Source organism: Rattus norvegicus, chromosome 13 (genome assembly GCF_036323735.1).
Source record: "Rattus norvegicus strain BN/NHsdMcwi chromosome 13, GRCr8, whole genome shotgun sequence".
NCBI lineage: Eukaryota > Metazoa > Chordata > Mammalia > Rodentia > Muridae > Rattus > Rattus norvegicus.
In genome coordinates this window covers 61,315,016-61,333,394 of record NC_086031.1, presented here as the reverse complement: position 1 = coordinate 61,333,394, position 18,379 = coordinate 61,315,016, and the positions used below count along the sequence as shown (strand labels likewise).

The 18,379-nt window shown below is 36.4% G+C and overlaps 1 protein-coding gene across 4 annotated transcripts in view; it reads right to left on the bottom strand.

Annotated features, from left to right (window-relative positions):
* The window catches only part of Brinp3 (BMP/retinoic acid inducible neural specific 3), a 432,918-nt gene that overhangs the window by 63,650 nt on the left and 350,889 nt on the right, over nucleotides 1–18,379 (bottom strand). For all 4 annotated transcript variants that reach the window (NM_173121.2, XM_017598680.3, XM_017598682.3 and 1 more), the window contains exon 7: nucleotides 3,631–3,853. In NM_173121.2, the coding sequence (NP_775144.1) occupies nucleotides 3,631–3,853 (223 nt within the window). The remainder of the gene's footprint in view (nucleotides 1–3,630; nucleotides 3,854–18,379) is intronic.

The following is an 18,379-nucleotide window of genomic DNA, read 5'->3' as shown; positions in this document are numbered from 1 at the left end:
TGGTGGGGTGGGAAAGTGTGGGTAGGTAGGGGAGCACTTTCATACAGGCAGAAGGTAGGGGAGAGGGCGGATGTGGATGGGAGCCTGGTGGAGGGGTGGCCGCGAAGTGGGATATCATTTGAGATGTAAACAAATGGAATGATTAATAAAAAGAAAAAATACAAATTCAAAGCTATATTTCAACTCTCAAGAAGTCTTCACTCTTTGTTTTGGAAAATAAAGTACCACTATGCTAATGAAACTAATTTAAAAAATGATATTGCTATGATCCTTTATTTTAGAAATCTCACTAAATACAGTTTTATCCACATTATGTTGAACTCTGACACTGATTACTGCCATCCCACTTGTTCAAATATTCCTTATGTCCCAAATATATGTGTATGCATATGTATATGTATCTGATTTCAGTTAACTTAAAAATAATGTTAAAATCAATTTTATTGTAAGCTTCCTAGCAATTTACTTCTTAATCCTTTCACCTTGTTAGATTTCTTATTTGGAATAAAATAATAAATAGAAGCATTTTAAAAACTGATTCATAAGCATAAATATTAAAATTAATTATAACCAAGTGTCATACATTTCTTGGCCATAATTAATTATCAGCACACATTAACAAAATTGTACAGATATATTAAAATTTTATATTTGGAAGGAATTAATAAAACTTACAAAACATACAATTGATATGAACAATCACAAGGAAAGTTATTAACGTGAAAGCCTGTATTAAAAATGAAAATTTTCAAATATCATGTTCTCTCCCTACAGCAAGCAATTTAAAAAGATGAAGCACACTAAATAAACAAAACAAAGTACAGAAAAAGAAAAAAAATTACATTAAGGAACACTGAAATGAGAAAAATAATGCAGGTAAACAAAAGATGAAATATAAAGATTTAATAAATTCATGGAGCTGATCAAGGAAAGGAATTCAGAAAACATAAAAGAGTAAAAGTATTGAGGTATATGGATTGCACTATGTAAATAAGCACTGACAAATAATAAGAAGCTAAGGTACCTAACAGTATCAGTCACTCATACATGCACATGAAAACATGCTCTCACACAGAGACACACACACATTGCATCAATTTCATACAGACAAACAAGTTTTAGTAATCAAACAGCAGAAATGGACACCTTTTGGTATGGTTTGAAGGGAAAGGAGATGTAGTGTGAGAACTAAAACTAAAAAACGCTATGCAGGCTCATGGGTAAAGAGTTTTGGCAGCTTCTAAAGAACGTTAAAATATAATTACCTTGTAACTCAGCAATGCCCCGCTTCAGTACATACTCAGCAAGATGGAAAACACATATTCACGTAACAAAAGATGTACAAGGGAATTCATACATGTGTCAATCGAAAATGTAAGTAGGAAAACAGAAATGTCCAGCAATATATATTACAAAATGACCATATATTATATAATTCTACTTATATAAAACTTAAGAATGTACCAGAGATCTGGGAGGTGAGAGACTCTCAGGACTCAAAGGAGGGAACCCTAGATGGGATGCCCTACACTGGGGGAGAGGGAACTTGTAGAGCCCACCTCCGCAGAAAAACAGGGCATCAAGTGAGGGATGGGGTTGCTATTCCAAGGTCAAAACTCTGATACATAATTGTTCCTGTCAGAAGAGCTGCAGGGACGGAAATGGAAAAGAACCTGAGGAAAAAAAGGTCCAGCAACAGGCCCAAAGAGCGATCCAACTCAAGGAGAAGCGCCAAGACCTGACACCATTACTGAGGCTATATAGAGATCATAAGAAGGGACCTACCGTGACTGCCCTTCGAAAGACTCAATGAGCAACTGAAAGATTCAGAAGCAGATACTTGTACCCAACCAAGGAACAGAAGCTGGTTGAATAAAACCCTGGTTGAATTAGGGGAAAACTGAAGGAAGCTGAGGAGGGGAACCCTGCAAGAGGTCCAGTACTCTCAATTAAACTGGATCCCCTAGATCTCTCAGACACTGGATCACCGACCACCAGTTGAGATGAGACCCCCAACACATGTACAGCAGAAGACTCCCGGGTCGGGGTTCAGTCAGAGAAGATGCACTTCATCTTCAAGAGACTGGAGGCCCTAGGGAGTTTAGAGGTCTGGTGGGTGGGTGGAATGGGGACATCCTCATGGAGATGGTGCCTGGGGGCGGGAAGTAGTTATGGTATGTGAAACAGTCAAAGGTTAGACCAGGAGTGGAGTAAAATCTGAAGTGAAAAAGAATAAAAAGAATGGGCAGATCTATGGGGACAAATTGTAGACTCTACAAAACTGTAGCATTACATAGCCTGTAGACAGGTGAAGATTACAGTGTAAATGTTCACTCATATATATCTTACATAACTAAAACATAATCTTTAATTCAGATGGCAGATATTTCTTTATGTTTGAAGTATAAGCAATGGAAAATACCACTTGTGTTAGCTTTAAATCAAATCTTTCATAGAGGTTTAATTTAAAGGCTTATTTGATATTTGTAAGATATTTTTAACTATAAATTTTTCTTCTTAATGACTGAAGCTCGATTAAAATCTTTAAGATTTTTATTATGGAAATATTGCTAAAGATGTATTTTTTTTTCGGAGCTGGGGACCGAACCCAGGGCCTTGCGCTTCCTAGGTAAGCGCTCTACCACTGAGCTAAATCCCCAGCCCCAAGATGTATTTTTTAATGTATATTTTTTGATGTATGTTAACCGGACCTTTTTTTATTCTTTTTTAAAAATTTTTTATTAGATATATCTCTTTACTTACATTTCAAATGTTATTTCCCTTCCTGGTTTCCTGTCCATAAGCCCCCATCCCTTCCACTCCCCCTCCCCCATATGGGTATTCTCCCATCCATCCACCCTCACTGCTCCCCCATATTCTCCTGCTTTGGGGGTCCAACCTTGGCAGGACCAAGGGCTACCCTTCCCCTGGTGCTCCAACAAGGCTAGTCTCTGCTACACATGCAGTTGGAGCCCTGGGTCAGTCCATGTACAGTCTGTTGGTAGTGGTTTAGTCCCTGGAAGCTCTGGTTGGTTTTAACCAGACTTCTAATAGGTAAAGCTATGGCTTTTATTTCCACAATTCTTTGAAAAATATAAAACCTTTCAAATTAGATTTGTAAAATAAGTTCTGGCACAAATATTTAAGTATTACAACATCTGCATTATACATTAGAAGTCTGTGCAGTGAAAATTATGGATTATGGGTTTCCAAATACTCATAAAGCAAAACCTTAATTGTGTTATTCAAAATTAGATATGGAGAAATTTCAGTTTGTGTTTCTTGCCTACTTCACATGCTCCCAGTTTAACTGTGAGTATTCATTTTTTATTCTATTTCATAAAACAGGGTTATTCACTGACTACCATGAAATGTAAAGTATAATGATTGATTGCTTGATTACAGTAACAGAAAAACAAAACAAAGGAGATGTCAGTTTATGTGTTTCCCACTGAATTCTTCCTTTGAACACAAGTGCAATACATTATTTTGAGACACGAGAATCTACACTTTTTAAATTGTCTATCAAGGAAAAGAAAACGCTGTCTGTATCAGCACACCTGCTCTGAGGAACAAGTAGACCTCAGCTCTAAGGACAGAATCACAGTTGTCATGCTATCCCACTCTTACCTCTGTCTTGGCAGGCTGATGAGAGGCTGCTTGTGGCACCGTTTGCTAAGGCTAAAGAGCTTGTGTACAATTCTATGTGCCTTCAGGAAAAGCTGCTTCATGCTGTTCTCTAGTTGTTCATAGCGGCGCTGAAAATTAGAATCCATTGTCCACAAATGCATTATAGTTGAAGTGTTGAGGAAATAATTCATGGGTAGTCTTTTCATAAAGAACTTGAATTCATCTGAAAAACATAAAAAAAAAAAAGCCACCACATTTTAATTATGTAACAAGTACTTTCTCTCCGACCAAAACACATTGAACCTATTTAAAAGTAAGTGCTAATAGCTTAATATTAGTGCCTAACAAATTGTTAAAATATGAGATTTGGGGGAGTTTTAAAATCATTTGTTTTAATCTTCTTAAAATAGCAGTTTCATGAAAGAATATGGAAATAATTTACAGAAGAACAATAGTCTTGATAGAAAATTTAAATCCAGTTTATTTTCGAGACTCTCCCCATGCTCCCTGAGTAAGACTGATGGTGCAAAAGGGGAACAGATTTCACATTGACAACTGATGGGCATTTGCATGGATTTTTTGCATAGATTTTTGCATTTGAAGGGATTATAGGTTGAAGGAATATGTGTTTAGCTCAGAGTCTTCCCAGCTCAACCTTTTCACTAAATTACAGTGTTTGTGTGTTATTTACATAGAACATACAAATAAGAAATCGGGTAGAAATCCACAATAGATATTATGGAGTAAAAGGTGGCATACCAGTTCAGCAGAAAAGTAAGTATTGCAATAAATAGTTTTTCTCTCACATAGATACTTACATCATTTTTGAAAACAAATAACAAAAGCAAATAAAAACATGTATATTATAGACTCAAACAATCACATTTCTAATAGTTTAAGACATACTATAGAAGACAGAATTTTTATACAGTGCTCTAAAAGTAAACAAGAGTGATAGCTAGATAGGTCATAGATAATGTATCAGAACCTACTATTATTATCCTGATTAATAGATAGGCTATTAAAGTGATTCTTTATGACTCTGGGGTATACCCAGAGAGTAGATCTCAACTCTCATGAGAAAAGCTTCTTGAAGTGAATCACAACCAACATGGAGACAAACATTTGCAGAACAATTACAGAATAAATAATTTGGGCAGGACCCAAGTGTATGTTAAACTTGCTCTTTCAAGGCACAGGATCTTCATGGAAGACAGAGAGGAATGAAGATATAGCAGAGGCAGTTTATATACTAAACAGTATTCTAATCAAAACAAGTGAAGTTGCACAGATGCCATCAGAGATTAGGAAAGCATGGGTAAACTGTGTATAAGCTCAAACCTGACAAAATCTCGGCTGAAGAAATATTAGCATTCAAAAGCTGCCAGGAAAGGAAATGGCAGTAGTCTTTTATATTTTTAATGGTGTGATACTTAGTGTATCCTATATCCCAAGGTGGACCACTTATTCATAATTAGCTGGGTAAGAGAAAAACTCAACTCTGTGAATTGAAAAAGAGAAATGGAAATAGAACACAGAATTGAGTGAGGGGTTATGTTGAAATGTATAGGGGAAGAATATAGGGAAAACATCTCAAAGAATTAATAAAATTATTTGAAAAATATTTAGAGGATAGTTTTATCACTGATGCGTAGCATACTTCAATATCACATCATTAGGGTATTCAGTGTATAGAGTTTTACCTGAAAAAGGAGAAAGGCTTAAAAAAAGGAACAATCTTCACAATATGACAAATATAATTGGATGAGGCTTTATACCTTATTTGCATTAGATAGGTTTCAAATCAAACAGTATCAATAATAGATTAACGTTTTGGTTTGACAATACTATGAAATTTGCTTCCATATGTCTTTTGTAAGAAGTTTCCCACCATTAGGTTAAAAAAAAATTGATGCACAGTCATTGAAAATGTCCCTTCGATAGTCACAGAACAGATGCCACTACTCTGAAAAATCATCATTCACTTCATATTGTCGTCTTTGACTTTGACTCTTCCAGTGAGACCTTATCATGGATTGCTAATTGTACTCTTTGTTATCATAGTATTCAAAAAGGTTCTGAATCAGGAAATTTCAATGAGATGAAAGAATCTTATAAGGTTGAATTTACTTATCTCACTGGAGTGTTTGCAATACTGTGTGTCTGCTGAAAATTATCAATGCATGATCTCGGTGAAGTAGTTTTCACATGACACATGAATAATTACTTCATTATGAAGTCATTAGGAGCCGCCATTGACAGTCACCCACAATAGTTATTGAACACCTGTTGTGCACAGAACATACAGATGTTTCAATCTATGACAGCAAGTGTGAGTAAACCTTTCATCTCATTTTAAACAGTGACTAATTAATGATATGCCTTACTTTCAAATGCTATAAAGCGTCTTCAATTTTTGACAGGTATTTTACCTAGAACTAACTCAAAGGATTTTCTGGAAATGTCATCAAAATATTTTTGTCTCATTTGGCATTCTTTAAAATTAATATTTATAGATTGAAAAAAGGGAATTTCGAAAGGAACTCAGGAACTATTACATAAATCAAAATTACACAGAGAGATAGAACAAAGTAGAAAAAGTAGGGGTAGCAAAATATTTTATCTTAATTTACAGCACTATGTAGAAAATAAGGCACTATTTGCAGTTAATGTGGTAAATACTTAATAACTAATCAGAGACTAGAGGTGTGGCTCTGTAGTTAAAAGTACTACCTGCTTTCCCATTGGGTTCAATTATCAGCACTCACATGGAGTCCCATACCCATCTAAGCTTCCACAGGACCAGACATCCCCTTATACTCTCTACAAATACTGTATGTGCATTCAAAAACATCCATGTACTAAAAATAAAATGATAAGAAATCTCAAGAAAAACTCATCATATTTATGGCATTTTAGATAAATTTAAAAATGAAATCTAAATGTCATATAAAACCACTCACATAATAAATTTGTATAACAAATATGTTATTGTTTAAATATATTTTTAAGTGTGCAGCAACTACATAAAATTGTTCAGTTTAGTATTGGTCATTTGAAGTAGGTAAAGTTTAATGGAGAGTTCTTCACCAATGTCAGAATAATTCTTTGTTCAATGTGTATACTTTTAATTTTTTAAAATTCTTCAGGTTTATCATGGTCTAGTAAAAATGATTTTCAAAGTGTTTCGGGAAAATGTTTGTAAAAGAATTGTTTTAAGGCATGTGATGAGCAGCTTAATTTGTTCCATTTTTGAGTGTCCGATTATTGCCTTTCCTGGCCAATGAATATTTCTATTAAAGCATTTTACATCTGCAGTGCCCACCATTCCAAAGATTATTTTTCTGGATCATGCTGATGTTCAGTGAGACCTGGATTCACAATGGCAGACGTTCTTTGGATGTATTCACCAGTTACCATAGTTAACATTTCCTGCCTTTGACTACCTGATCCTCAGATTTGGATACTTGGTCTTGCACATCCTGTATGCCACAAAGCACAATACTTGCCTCGGCATGATGGCAACTTGAGGCACACTAACAATACCTGATATATTTAAACTCAACTTTCTTTCTTCCAATTTCAAATATACCATCAAGCCAATATGGGCCACAACAATTTGAGTATGATAAAGATTTCAGTTAAAAAAGAGAAGGACAGATATGTACTTGCTTTATAAAATAACATAGTCCTACTCACTACCTCATCAAAAAGCTTAACTAACACAAAATATATTAGCTCCCAGGGACTAAACCACCATCCAAAGAGTACACATGGACAGACCCATGGCTCCAACTGCATATGTAGTAGAGGATGGCCTTGTTGGGCACCAGTGGAAGGAGAAGCCCTTGGTCCTGCCAAGGCTGGATGCTCCAGTATAGGGAAATGTCAGTTCAGGGAAGTGGGATGGGATCGGTAGGTGGGTGGGGGAACACCATCATAGAAGAAGGTGGATGGGGGATGGGATAAGTGGTTTATGGATGGGAAATTGGGGAAGGGGCTAACATTTGAAATGTAAATTAAAAACTATCCAATTAAAAGAAGCTTCTTACATGGTTTTAAAGTTTTGAATGGAATACACAAAAAATTTTACATTAATAAAAAAACTATAAGCCTAAAGTTAGTATTTATTATCTTGACATTATTAGTGTTTGAAACAAGGTGACTCATTGGTAGAATATAATTTCCTGCTCATTGTAGGATGAATGAAAGCATTCTTGTCTTATTTGCTTTGAGGCAGTATAACCAAAACCCGCCTAGCACTCAATTCATACCACAGACTGTTCCTAAACTTGTGGTTATCATGCTTTAGGCTTCTGATGCTGGAATTATGAGACTAGACCATCATGCCTGTATTATTTTATTGAATAATTTATGTATTTACATTTCAAATATTATGCCCTTACCCTATCCCTTCCCCCACCTCCTCTCCCCCTGCTTTCATGAAGATGCTCTCACTCCCACCCCAAACACTCCCACCTCAACACCCTGGCATTCCCCCTACACTTGGGAAACAAGTCTTCAGAGGATCAAGAGCTTCCCCTCCTATTGATGCCAATCAAAACCATCCTCTGCTACATATGCGGCTGGAGCCATGGGTCCCTCCCTGTGTACTCTTTGGTTGGTGGTTTAGTCCCTGGGAGCTCTGGGGTATCTGGTTGGTTGATATTGTTGTTCTTCCTATGGGGTTGCAAAGCCCTTCAGTTTCTTCAGTCCTTTCTCAAACTCCACCACTGGGGTCCCCGTGCTCAGTCCAGTGGTTAGCTGTGCCTGGTTCTTAACGGTATTCTTTTTTTTAATTAACACATAACATCTTTTAAGGTTTGTTATGACATTTTAAACATTGTTGATTTTCTCTTTCCATCTTCTAACTCATCTCACTTATTCTTTTATGTCTGTTTCTAGTGTATCTCCCTTCTGCTTCTGTGTCACCTGCATCCTATTCCCCTACCCTTCCTCGTGCTTCTTTATTCTCATTTGAAAACACCTAATTTCATAGATTGCACTGTACTCAAACACATGTTCATACATGTATTCAGTAAAATCAAAAATCTGTGTATGAGAGAGAACATGTGATATTTGAGTCCTGAGCCTGAGCCTTCTCAGGTAACAAGCGTTTTCTATATTGATCTATTTTCTAGACAACCTCATTTTTCTCTAAAATTGAGTCAACTTTCATGGTGAGGTTATATGGTTTCATTATCCATCTGTTGACGGACATTTAGAGTGGTTTCATTTTTCTAGTTATTATGAATAACCATGCATCAATAAACGTAGCTGCCTCCGAGGAAGGAGACTGAATCCTTTGAGTATATATAAGGTAAGGTATATCTGTGCTATGTACTCGGCCATTTTAACAATGAAAAACAAACAAACATCTATACTGACTTCCATAATGTCTGTAATAATTTATATTCCCTACGCTATGTGTCGGTATTCCTCTTTTTCACACCCACAGCTGCATTTCTTTTCATCTTTTAGATGTGACCTCAAAGTAGTTGCATTTTTTATTTCCCTAATGGTTATGTATGTGGAACAGGTTTAAAATACTTACTGGCTATTTGTGCTTCTTCTACAGCATAGTTTTCAATAATAAAGATAACAGCAAATATAACAAAGGAAAATGCTAATGAGCATCTGTGCTGGTACAATTTATATCCGGTTTCAGTCTCCTAACAAGACTAAGTCACAGGAAACAAAGAATGATATAGAGGGAATGTATTGCATAACAAACTCTGTACAGGCAAACAGATTAGGATAAGTAACAGTTTTACAAAATGTTACCATTCCCTAAGTAGGCACAGAGCTAATCTGAAATTAAGACAAGTATTTTTTTTTCAAATGACCCTTCCTGTAACTGTTTTTAGCATAGTTATTATGTGTGATTCATTTGAACTTTGATTTCACAATTTAATTTTTAGGTAAGTTTTTTAAGCTACTACATTTTTAGGATTTATAACTCTATGTGTTTTGTATATCTTTAGTACTTTTGGGCGATCAACATGTATATGTATACCTTGGCACACTTTTTTGCCTATATTGGTGGGCATGGAAAACACTAGCCTGTATATTTTTATAACGTAATTTGTAATGTTCAGTGTAATGTGTTAAGAACTGCTATGGAATACATTTTCAAAAATGTTCATAAAACATTTTCACAGTGGAATATTTCTAGAGTGGTAATACCATATAATTTTCTTCTATCCAGAAAAATTGTGTTCATCTATAAATTCATGTAAATAGTTCCAAACTGATACTCATTCCATTAAAAATTAGCTATTGGTATTTAAGATTGAGGAAGGAAACATGCTTTTGTGACTTCTAATTTATAGATATTTATAGATAGAATTGTTAAAACTGTGATAATAGAATAATAAAAGTGATAATATAAGAGTATTGGGTTTTCTATAGGTTTTATGAATATTTTATGTTTACAAGATAAGTAAAACAAGTAATGTCTAAGGACATATAAATATACACATAAATATGCATATCTGTTGGATAAGTTAGCCAACAGTAGTAGAATTGAATTTTCTTGTCAATATAAACAATACAGCATGGAAACAGCTGCTTTTAATCAAAAAGAGTGATAGCTTCTGATTTCTGTGATATTCGTAATCCAGCCTCTTCAATGTCACCTTCTCTGCTTTTAACTGTAACAATTCTTTGAAGTGAATTTATATCAATCCCCTGGAAAACAAAATTTTCTACACAGGAAATGATAAGGCAAACCATCATTTTTTAAAACAAACATAGTACCATATCACATTTTTACCTAAGCAGGTGCATTCTATCTTGGCTGATTTTTATACACTAATTCTTTACTGTTTTATCTTTGTAACCTATGTTAACACAAACAAAGACCAAACAAATGGCAACAGTGAAAAAACAAACAACCATAGACATTTATTAAACCCTAGCTTTAAAGCTGACATTTTGATTTCAAAGTATTTCTCCACTGTACTTCATTGTAATTGCAACGCAGATCACCTTTTTTTTTTCCCGGGGGCTGGGGATCGAACCCAGGACCTTGTGCTTCCTAGGCAAGCGCTCTACCACTGAGCTAAATCCCCAACCCCGCAGATCACCTTCTAATGCAACTGCTTCTTTACCCTTGATAGTCATATTCCCATTGTGTAGAAAACTCACTTACTTCCTTCAGCTTCTTATCACAACATAATTCCCACTACAAGTTAGCTTTTTATTTGTTTATTTTGTTTTATTTTAAAAAACTTTTATCCACAAACATTCCCAAGGGAGTATTTGAATGATGTATATCCAAATTAATTTGTCCATATTCTATAGGATGCCTCTGGTACACCCAGAGGTGACTATATATTTCTATAAGTCTATTTAAAATATACTAACAGACTCGGTAATAGAGCTTATATCAAATCAGCAAAATTAGATAAATGATATCTGGTGCATGACACATTTTATGAGGCTACAATTTTGTAAGTAAATCAAAAGTGTATACCCAGAGCAGATCCTAAGTATTTAGTTGCAGGAGGATGTCATTATGCAGGTGTAGGAAGGTACAAGATAGATTGAGGCCTGCCATTGGACAAGAAGGAAGGATGGGTGGGAGAAAAGTTTTAGAGAAGGTGAGGAGACTGGAGTGAGAGGAGAAGCAGCTGAGAGAACATGGAGGCTGATGTTAAGATTCCTCTCTGCACATTTACAGGTTGTTATGAATATCCTTAAGGGATGGATGTGTACAGGGCTTTGTATGTCTAGGTGGGCAATTAAATATTATCAATTGGATCAGAGGTTATTGTGTTGTGTGTTCTTTCATGTGGCAATTTCATCGAATTCAAGAGAGTATATGTTGGCTGGAGACATGCGTATGTCTGTCATGGTGACAACCTGTCTTGGGAACAGGATGGGCAGAGAGATTCTTGCCAGGCTCAGAGAGAAGCCATCGGCAGTGTGATATGGGATAGAGAAAAGCAGGTGAGACGCTTTGTTGACTGAGATGAAGATTTCTACCAGATATATTGGGGCACTGCAGTGCTGGATCTAATATGGGGTAAAAGACAATATTTTTTATAATTTCACAGCAACATTTAGTAGCTATCTAAAATAAATTATGCTTTTTATTGTTTTATACTTCTTTTAAAGGAATCATATACATTAATATTACAATATAATATTTCAACAATTTAGCTGAATATGAACACCTTTCTTGTTTATATCTCTTCAATGTCTAAGGAAATTCCTAAGCAGAACACGCTCTATTTTCACCTGCAGAGTGTACTTGAAATTACCGAGTTGGTAGATATTTTTTAAAGCTATGGGATTCAATTGAATTCACCCAGATTTATATATTTTCTCTCAGGGGAACAAGAGAATACCAATGATAATAGTATCTTTTGCATTCTGTCCACAGCTTGTAACATTGATGGCCCTACTAGATATATTTTATGGAAAAAATTACTGTTTTTTCACGATGTCATGGAAGAAAGTGTTTCTCTCCCTTCCTTGGTGATTTTATATGTCATACAGTCCTTTAATGAATTCTTTATCAGTTGAACTCAATTAAAACCCTTTTACTTCCTTTAGGAAATGAATCTATGCTGACAGATGAGCAGGTATCAGAGACAATCTTACAAGGTAGCTTAAAAGGAGAAAATGAACAGAATATATTAATTCCTAGGACACACTGGAAAAATTACTGTAAATAGATACAATGATAAACGTGGAATATTGATGAGCGATATACAATATGCACTCATCAAAGCTGAAATTTTATTACTCAGATGACATCTGAGTCCAGTTGCCTATTTTAAACTGATATCAGAGTTTGAAAGTTTTGAAGCCAGGAGATGGGTCAACGACTACTATCTGATTTAGCTATCTCCTGAGAGGCTCTGCCAGAGCTTGTCAAATATAGAGGTAGATGTTCAGAGTCAAACATTGAACTGAAAACAGGGTTCCCAATGGAGGAGTTAGAGACAGGACTGAAGGAGCTGAAGGAGTTTGCAACCCAATAAGAAAAATAACAATATCAACTAACCAGACTTCCTCCATCCCAAGAGAATACAGGGATGCACCTATGGTTTCATCTGTATATGTAGCAGAGGATGGGCCTTGTTGGGTATCAATGGCAGGAATAATAGGCTTGATGCCTCAGTGTAGGGGAATGACAGTACGGGGAGATGGGAGGGAGTGGGTGAGTTTGTGAGAGAGTACCCTTATAGAAATAGGCAGGGCCTAATGAGATAGCTGTCTTTGGAGACCAGGAAAGGGGGTCATATTTAAAATGTAAATTTAAAAATTCAATAAAAGAAAAAAGCAAAATATCTCAAACATAGTTTTCCTTCCTTCCTTTCTTTCTTTCTTTCTCTCTTTCATTCTTTCTTCCTTCCTTTCTTTCTTTCTTTCTTTCTTTCTTTCTTTTTAACAAAGTACTGAATGAATGTTAGAGAATTCAAAGACAGTGATTTAAAAAAATATATTTTATCTCCTAATGTTGTAGAACTTCAAACAAACTTCGTACTCAAAATTAAATGTAAATGGCCACTAGATTAAAGTTTACATTAAAGTTAGAAGTAACACTGATGGGTGAATGTGTGAGGACAGGGAACAGATGGATCTATATGGAAGAAGCGATATTGACTCAAAATTCCAACATATACATTCTTGTTTTTCTTATCTTTTTCCCATAGAAAAACAAATCAAAGGGATGAACGAGGGGCCAGAAAATCTTCTGGTCTGTTCAATAATCTACTCTACTCTTGTCTTAAGATATTACTTGCAGGATAGAAAGTTGGCTCAGTGGTTAAGAGAACTGACTTCTCTTCCAGAGGTCCTGAGATCAAATCCCAGCAACTTCATGGTGCCTCACAACCATCTGTAATGAGATCTGATTCCCTCTTCTGGTGTGTCTGAAGACAGAGTGTACTTATATATAATAAATCAATAAATAAATCTTTTTTTAAAAAAAGATGTTATTTTCATGTTTTTTACTTTCTTCTTAATTTGTTTTATTTTAATTTAAAATATAATTTCATCAATTTTCTTCCATATGTTGCACACAAATGCTATGATCTACATTTTGAAAATTTAAGCCAAGTAGAAGACTAAGCTTAGAGAACCCCCAAAGAAAAGGAAAGGAAGGATTACAGAATTGAGAGCAGTCTGGGAAACCAGGAGACCATAACCCATAAAATCAACTAAGGAGGGCTCATAGGGGCTCACAGAAGCTGAAGTCACAAGCACATGGACCACATGGGTCTCTAGTAGGTCCTCAACATATATGCTGTGGATATTTAGATTGAGACTTTTGTGGGACTCCTAAGAGAGGGATTAGGGATGTTTCTGCCTTTTTTGCCTGGCCCTGGGATGCATTTCCTCCTAGTTGACTTCATTATCCAACTTTGATATACAATTTCCTGCCTAGTCTTAATCTTTTTGGGCTGTGTTCAGTTAATATCCTGGAGTGGCCTTCTCTTATTCTTAATGGAAACTGAGGAGCAGAGCATCTCAGCAGGTGGGGACAGTTTAATGGGAGCTAGGAAAAGTGGAGGGAAGGGGAATGGTGTCAGGAGGTATTCAATGAGAAAAAACAATGATGATGATGACTTCAACAACAAACTAACAGCAATCAAGGCTATCAAAACATTAGAGTTATTGATTACATCATAACCTCTGTGGACAAAACTGCAGAATATTTCTTGAGCCTCTCTTGGTTTGTATAAATTCTCAGCAAAACATGCCAAGATCAGTCAACAGACAGTTGATTTGAACTAGAATTAAAAAGAAAGATAGGACAACTGAAAAAGTGGAAATAAAGTTTCCCATCAAATTATCAGGCTAAGGCATTTAAAGAGTTAGACTTTCATAATGAAACACATCTTTATAAAGTAAACTATTTTTCTGAAGACAACATTAACTGCTAATGTCAAATTCATTGGGTTTCAAAAGCTACAGAATTCATAAGTAAAATAAATGTGGCAGATATATGCTGTACAAATATGCATAACATATAAACACATGAAAAAAATACTAAATGAATTGGGCTTTTTCTGTATTCCATTCAGCAATGCCCAAAGATATATTATTTGTTTATATGTTTACTATTATAACATATTATTACATATTTACTTTTTTTATTTATGAAAGAAGTTACCTATGGTGTTACCTTTTGGGTTTTGGACAGGGGACTGCTTCCGCTTCCTCTGTCAGCACTTAAAAATTTTGCTTAAATTATGGTTGTATCGCTTCATTTTCCCTTTTCCTTCCTCTATCCCTTCCCATTTAAACAAAATCAGAGAAATTTGATTTCTATTCCATATTAGAAAATTCAAATTCTACCTGAATGTAACTTCTTATGGTGAGTATGATTTAAGAAGAGTATGATTCTAATCTAAGCTTCTGTTGTGGATTCTTACTTGTGTCATGAATCCAGGCGAGATGGATAAAGCCCCTTCATATTCATATATACAATGCGTGTGGATTTGGATGTATTCTAGCATTATGAACAGAGAACACATATAACAGTTGGTGTCATAGACCAGACATGACAAGTATTGTAAATTTAAACACATTTTCAAGTTGGTTACATAGCAGTCATGTCACAGGTGGGTAGATATTCTCCTTGACATTATAGATCATGTTTTTTAGAGGACGTGAGACTGAAAAGCTGTGAAAAGCATGAGCAGACATTACCATTTACCAGCCCATCCATATCTGAACATCTGGACTAAAAACAAGCCTTGCTCCAAAACCCTGTTGATCCTGATTGTACTTGGATAGAGCATCAATTTAACCAGTTATATAATAAAAAGTAGAGACCACTGAAACCATATATTGGAGTCAGAATAAAAACTTTCATCAGGTTGAATGTATACGGTAATGTCTATCTGTCTGTCTATCTGTGCATCATCTATCAATCTGTTTTCTCACCATTATCAATAATTTAAGAAAAAGAAGCAATCAATTTAAGTAAGAATAAAGAGGGCATAGGAGAGGTTGGAGGAAGGCAGATGGGAAGGGATAGAGGAAGAAAAAGGAAAATGAAGTGATACAACTATAATTTAAGCAAATTTTTTAAGTGCTGACAGAGGAAGTGGGTGCAGTCCCCTGTCCAAAGTCCAAGAGGTGACACCATAGGAAACTTCTCTCACAAATAAAAAAAATGTACAATAACATCACTGGGTGTGCAAATAAGACTTAATGGCAGATCTTCTGTTGATCAATAGATGATAACAAAAGCACGATGCACGCGCACACACACACACACACATACACACACATACACACATACACACACAGACACACACACGCAGACACACACACATACACACACATACACACACACATACACACATACACACACACAAATACACACATACACACACAAACACACACACAGACACACACACATACACACGTACACACACATCTTAGATTTGGAATATCTTGGTTTCTCCATCAATGTTAATTGAGAGTTTTGCTGGATACAGTAACCTGGGCTGGCATTTGTGTTCTCTTAGGGTCTGTATGACATCAGTCCAGGATCTTCTGGCCTTCATAGTTTCTGGCGAGAAGTCTGGTGTGATTCTAATAGGTCTGCCTTTATATGTTACTTGACCTTTTTCCCTTACTGCTTTTAATATTCTTTCTTTATTTTGTGCGTTTGGTGTTTTGACAATTATGTGACGGGAGGTGTTTCTTTTCTGGTCCAATCTATTTGGAGTTCTGTAGGCTTCTTGTATGTCTATGGGTATCTCTTTTTTTAGGTTAGGGAAGTTTTCTTCTATGATTTTGTTGAAGATATTTACTGGTCCTTTGAGCTGGGAGTCTTCACTCTCTTCTATACCTATTATCCTTAGGTTTGATCTTCTCATTGAGTCCTGGATTTCCTGTATGTTTTGGACCAGTAGCTTTTTCTGCTTTACATTATCTTTGACAGTTGAGTCAATGATTTCTATGGAATCTTCTGCTCCTGAGATTCTCTCTTCCATCTCTTGTATTCTTTTGGTGAAACTTGTATTTACAGCTCCTTGTCTCTTCTTTTGGTTTTCTATATCCAGGGTTGTTTCCATGTGTTCTTTCTTGATTGCTTCTATTTCCATTTTTAATTCCTTCAACTGTTTGATTGTGTTTTCCTGGAATTCTTTCAGGGATTTTTGTGTCTCCTCTCTATGGGCTTCTACTTGTTTATGTTTTCCTGGAATTCTTTCAGGGATTTTTGTGTCTCCTCTCTATGAGCTTCTACTTGTTTATTTATGTTTTCCTGGAATTCTTTCAGGGATTTTTCGGATTCTTTCAGGCATTTTTGCGATTCCTCTCTGTAGGCTTCTACTTGTTCTCTAAGGGAGTTCTTCACGTCTTTCTTGAAGTCCTCCAGCATCATGATCAAAAATGATTTTGAAACTAGATCTTGCTTTTCTGGTGTGTTTGGATATTCCATGTTTGTTTTGGTGGGAGAATTGGGCTCCGATGGTGCCATGTAGTCTTGGTTTCTGTTGCTTGGGTTCCTCCGCTTGCCTCTCGCCATCAGATTATCTCTAGTGTTACTTTGTTCTGCTATTTCTGACAGTGGCTAGACTGTCCTATAAGCCTGTGTGTCAGGAGTGCTGTAGACCTGTTTTCTTCTCTTTCAGTCAGTTATGGGGACAGAGTGTTCTGCTTTCGGGCGTGTAGTTTTTCCTCTCTACAGGTCTTCAGCTGTTCCTGTGGGCCTGTGTCTTGAGTTCACCAGGCAGCTTTCTTGCAGCAGAAAATTTGGTCTTACCTGTGGTCCCGAGGCTCAAGTTCGCTCATGGGGTGCTGCCCACGGGCTCTCTGCAGCTGCAGCAACCAGGAAGACCTGTGCCACCGTTTCCGGGAGCTTCAGTGCACCAGGGTTCCAGATGGTCTTTGGCTTTTTCCTCTGGCGTCCGAGATGTGTGTGCAGAGAGCAGTCTCTTCTGGTTTCCCAGGCTTGTCTGCCTCTCTGAAGGTTCAGCTCTCCCTCCCACGGGATTTGGGTGCAGAGAACTGTTTATCCGGTCTGTTTCCCTCAGGTTCCGGCGGTGGTGTCTCAGGCAGGGGTCCTGCAGCTCCTGGGCCCTCCCCCACGGGAGCCCAGAGGCCTTATACAGTTTCCTCTTGGGCCAGGGATGTGGGCAGGGGTGAGCAGTGTTGGTGGTCTCTTCTGCTCTGCAGCCTCAGGAGTGCCCACCTGACCAGGCGGTTGGGTCTCTCTCTCACAGGGTCTGCCATCTTAGATTTTAATAAATAATTTATCTTTATTTTTAACATTAGGCTCTTACTCTGTTTTTCTTGTTCTGTTCCGATTATTTTTGCTTTATCTTACTTCATTTTATCAGTATTATTTTTATAGACCTGTTTACCTTCTCATGAGAGATTTAAAAAGGGGGTAGGAATTTGACGGGATACAGAGGATGAAGGGATATGGGATGATTTGGGGTGGGGAAAACCATAACTAGAATATAATGAGCGAAATGAAGATTATTTTCAAATAATATATAAAATATAGAAACACAATGTTAGAAACATATGAAGAGAGGAAATACTGTTTCTTTAGCTTTTCTTAACTTAAAAAAAAATGGACAAAGCCCAGGAGTTCCATAAAGTGAATTATCTGGTGACATTTTCTGTAAAGATAACTTTAATAATCTGTATTAAATTGCAGATGCTTCAAATGTAGCCTCATGTCTTCCAAAGGTGTCGTCCAGAGATTTCATCTGCTATGTGAATTTTGAACTGTGTGGGCCATAGACCCTGAGCCAATATTTTC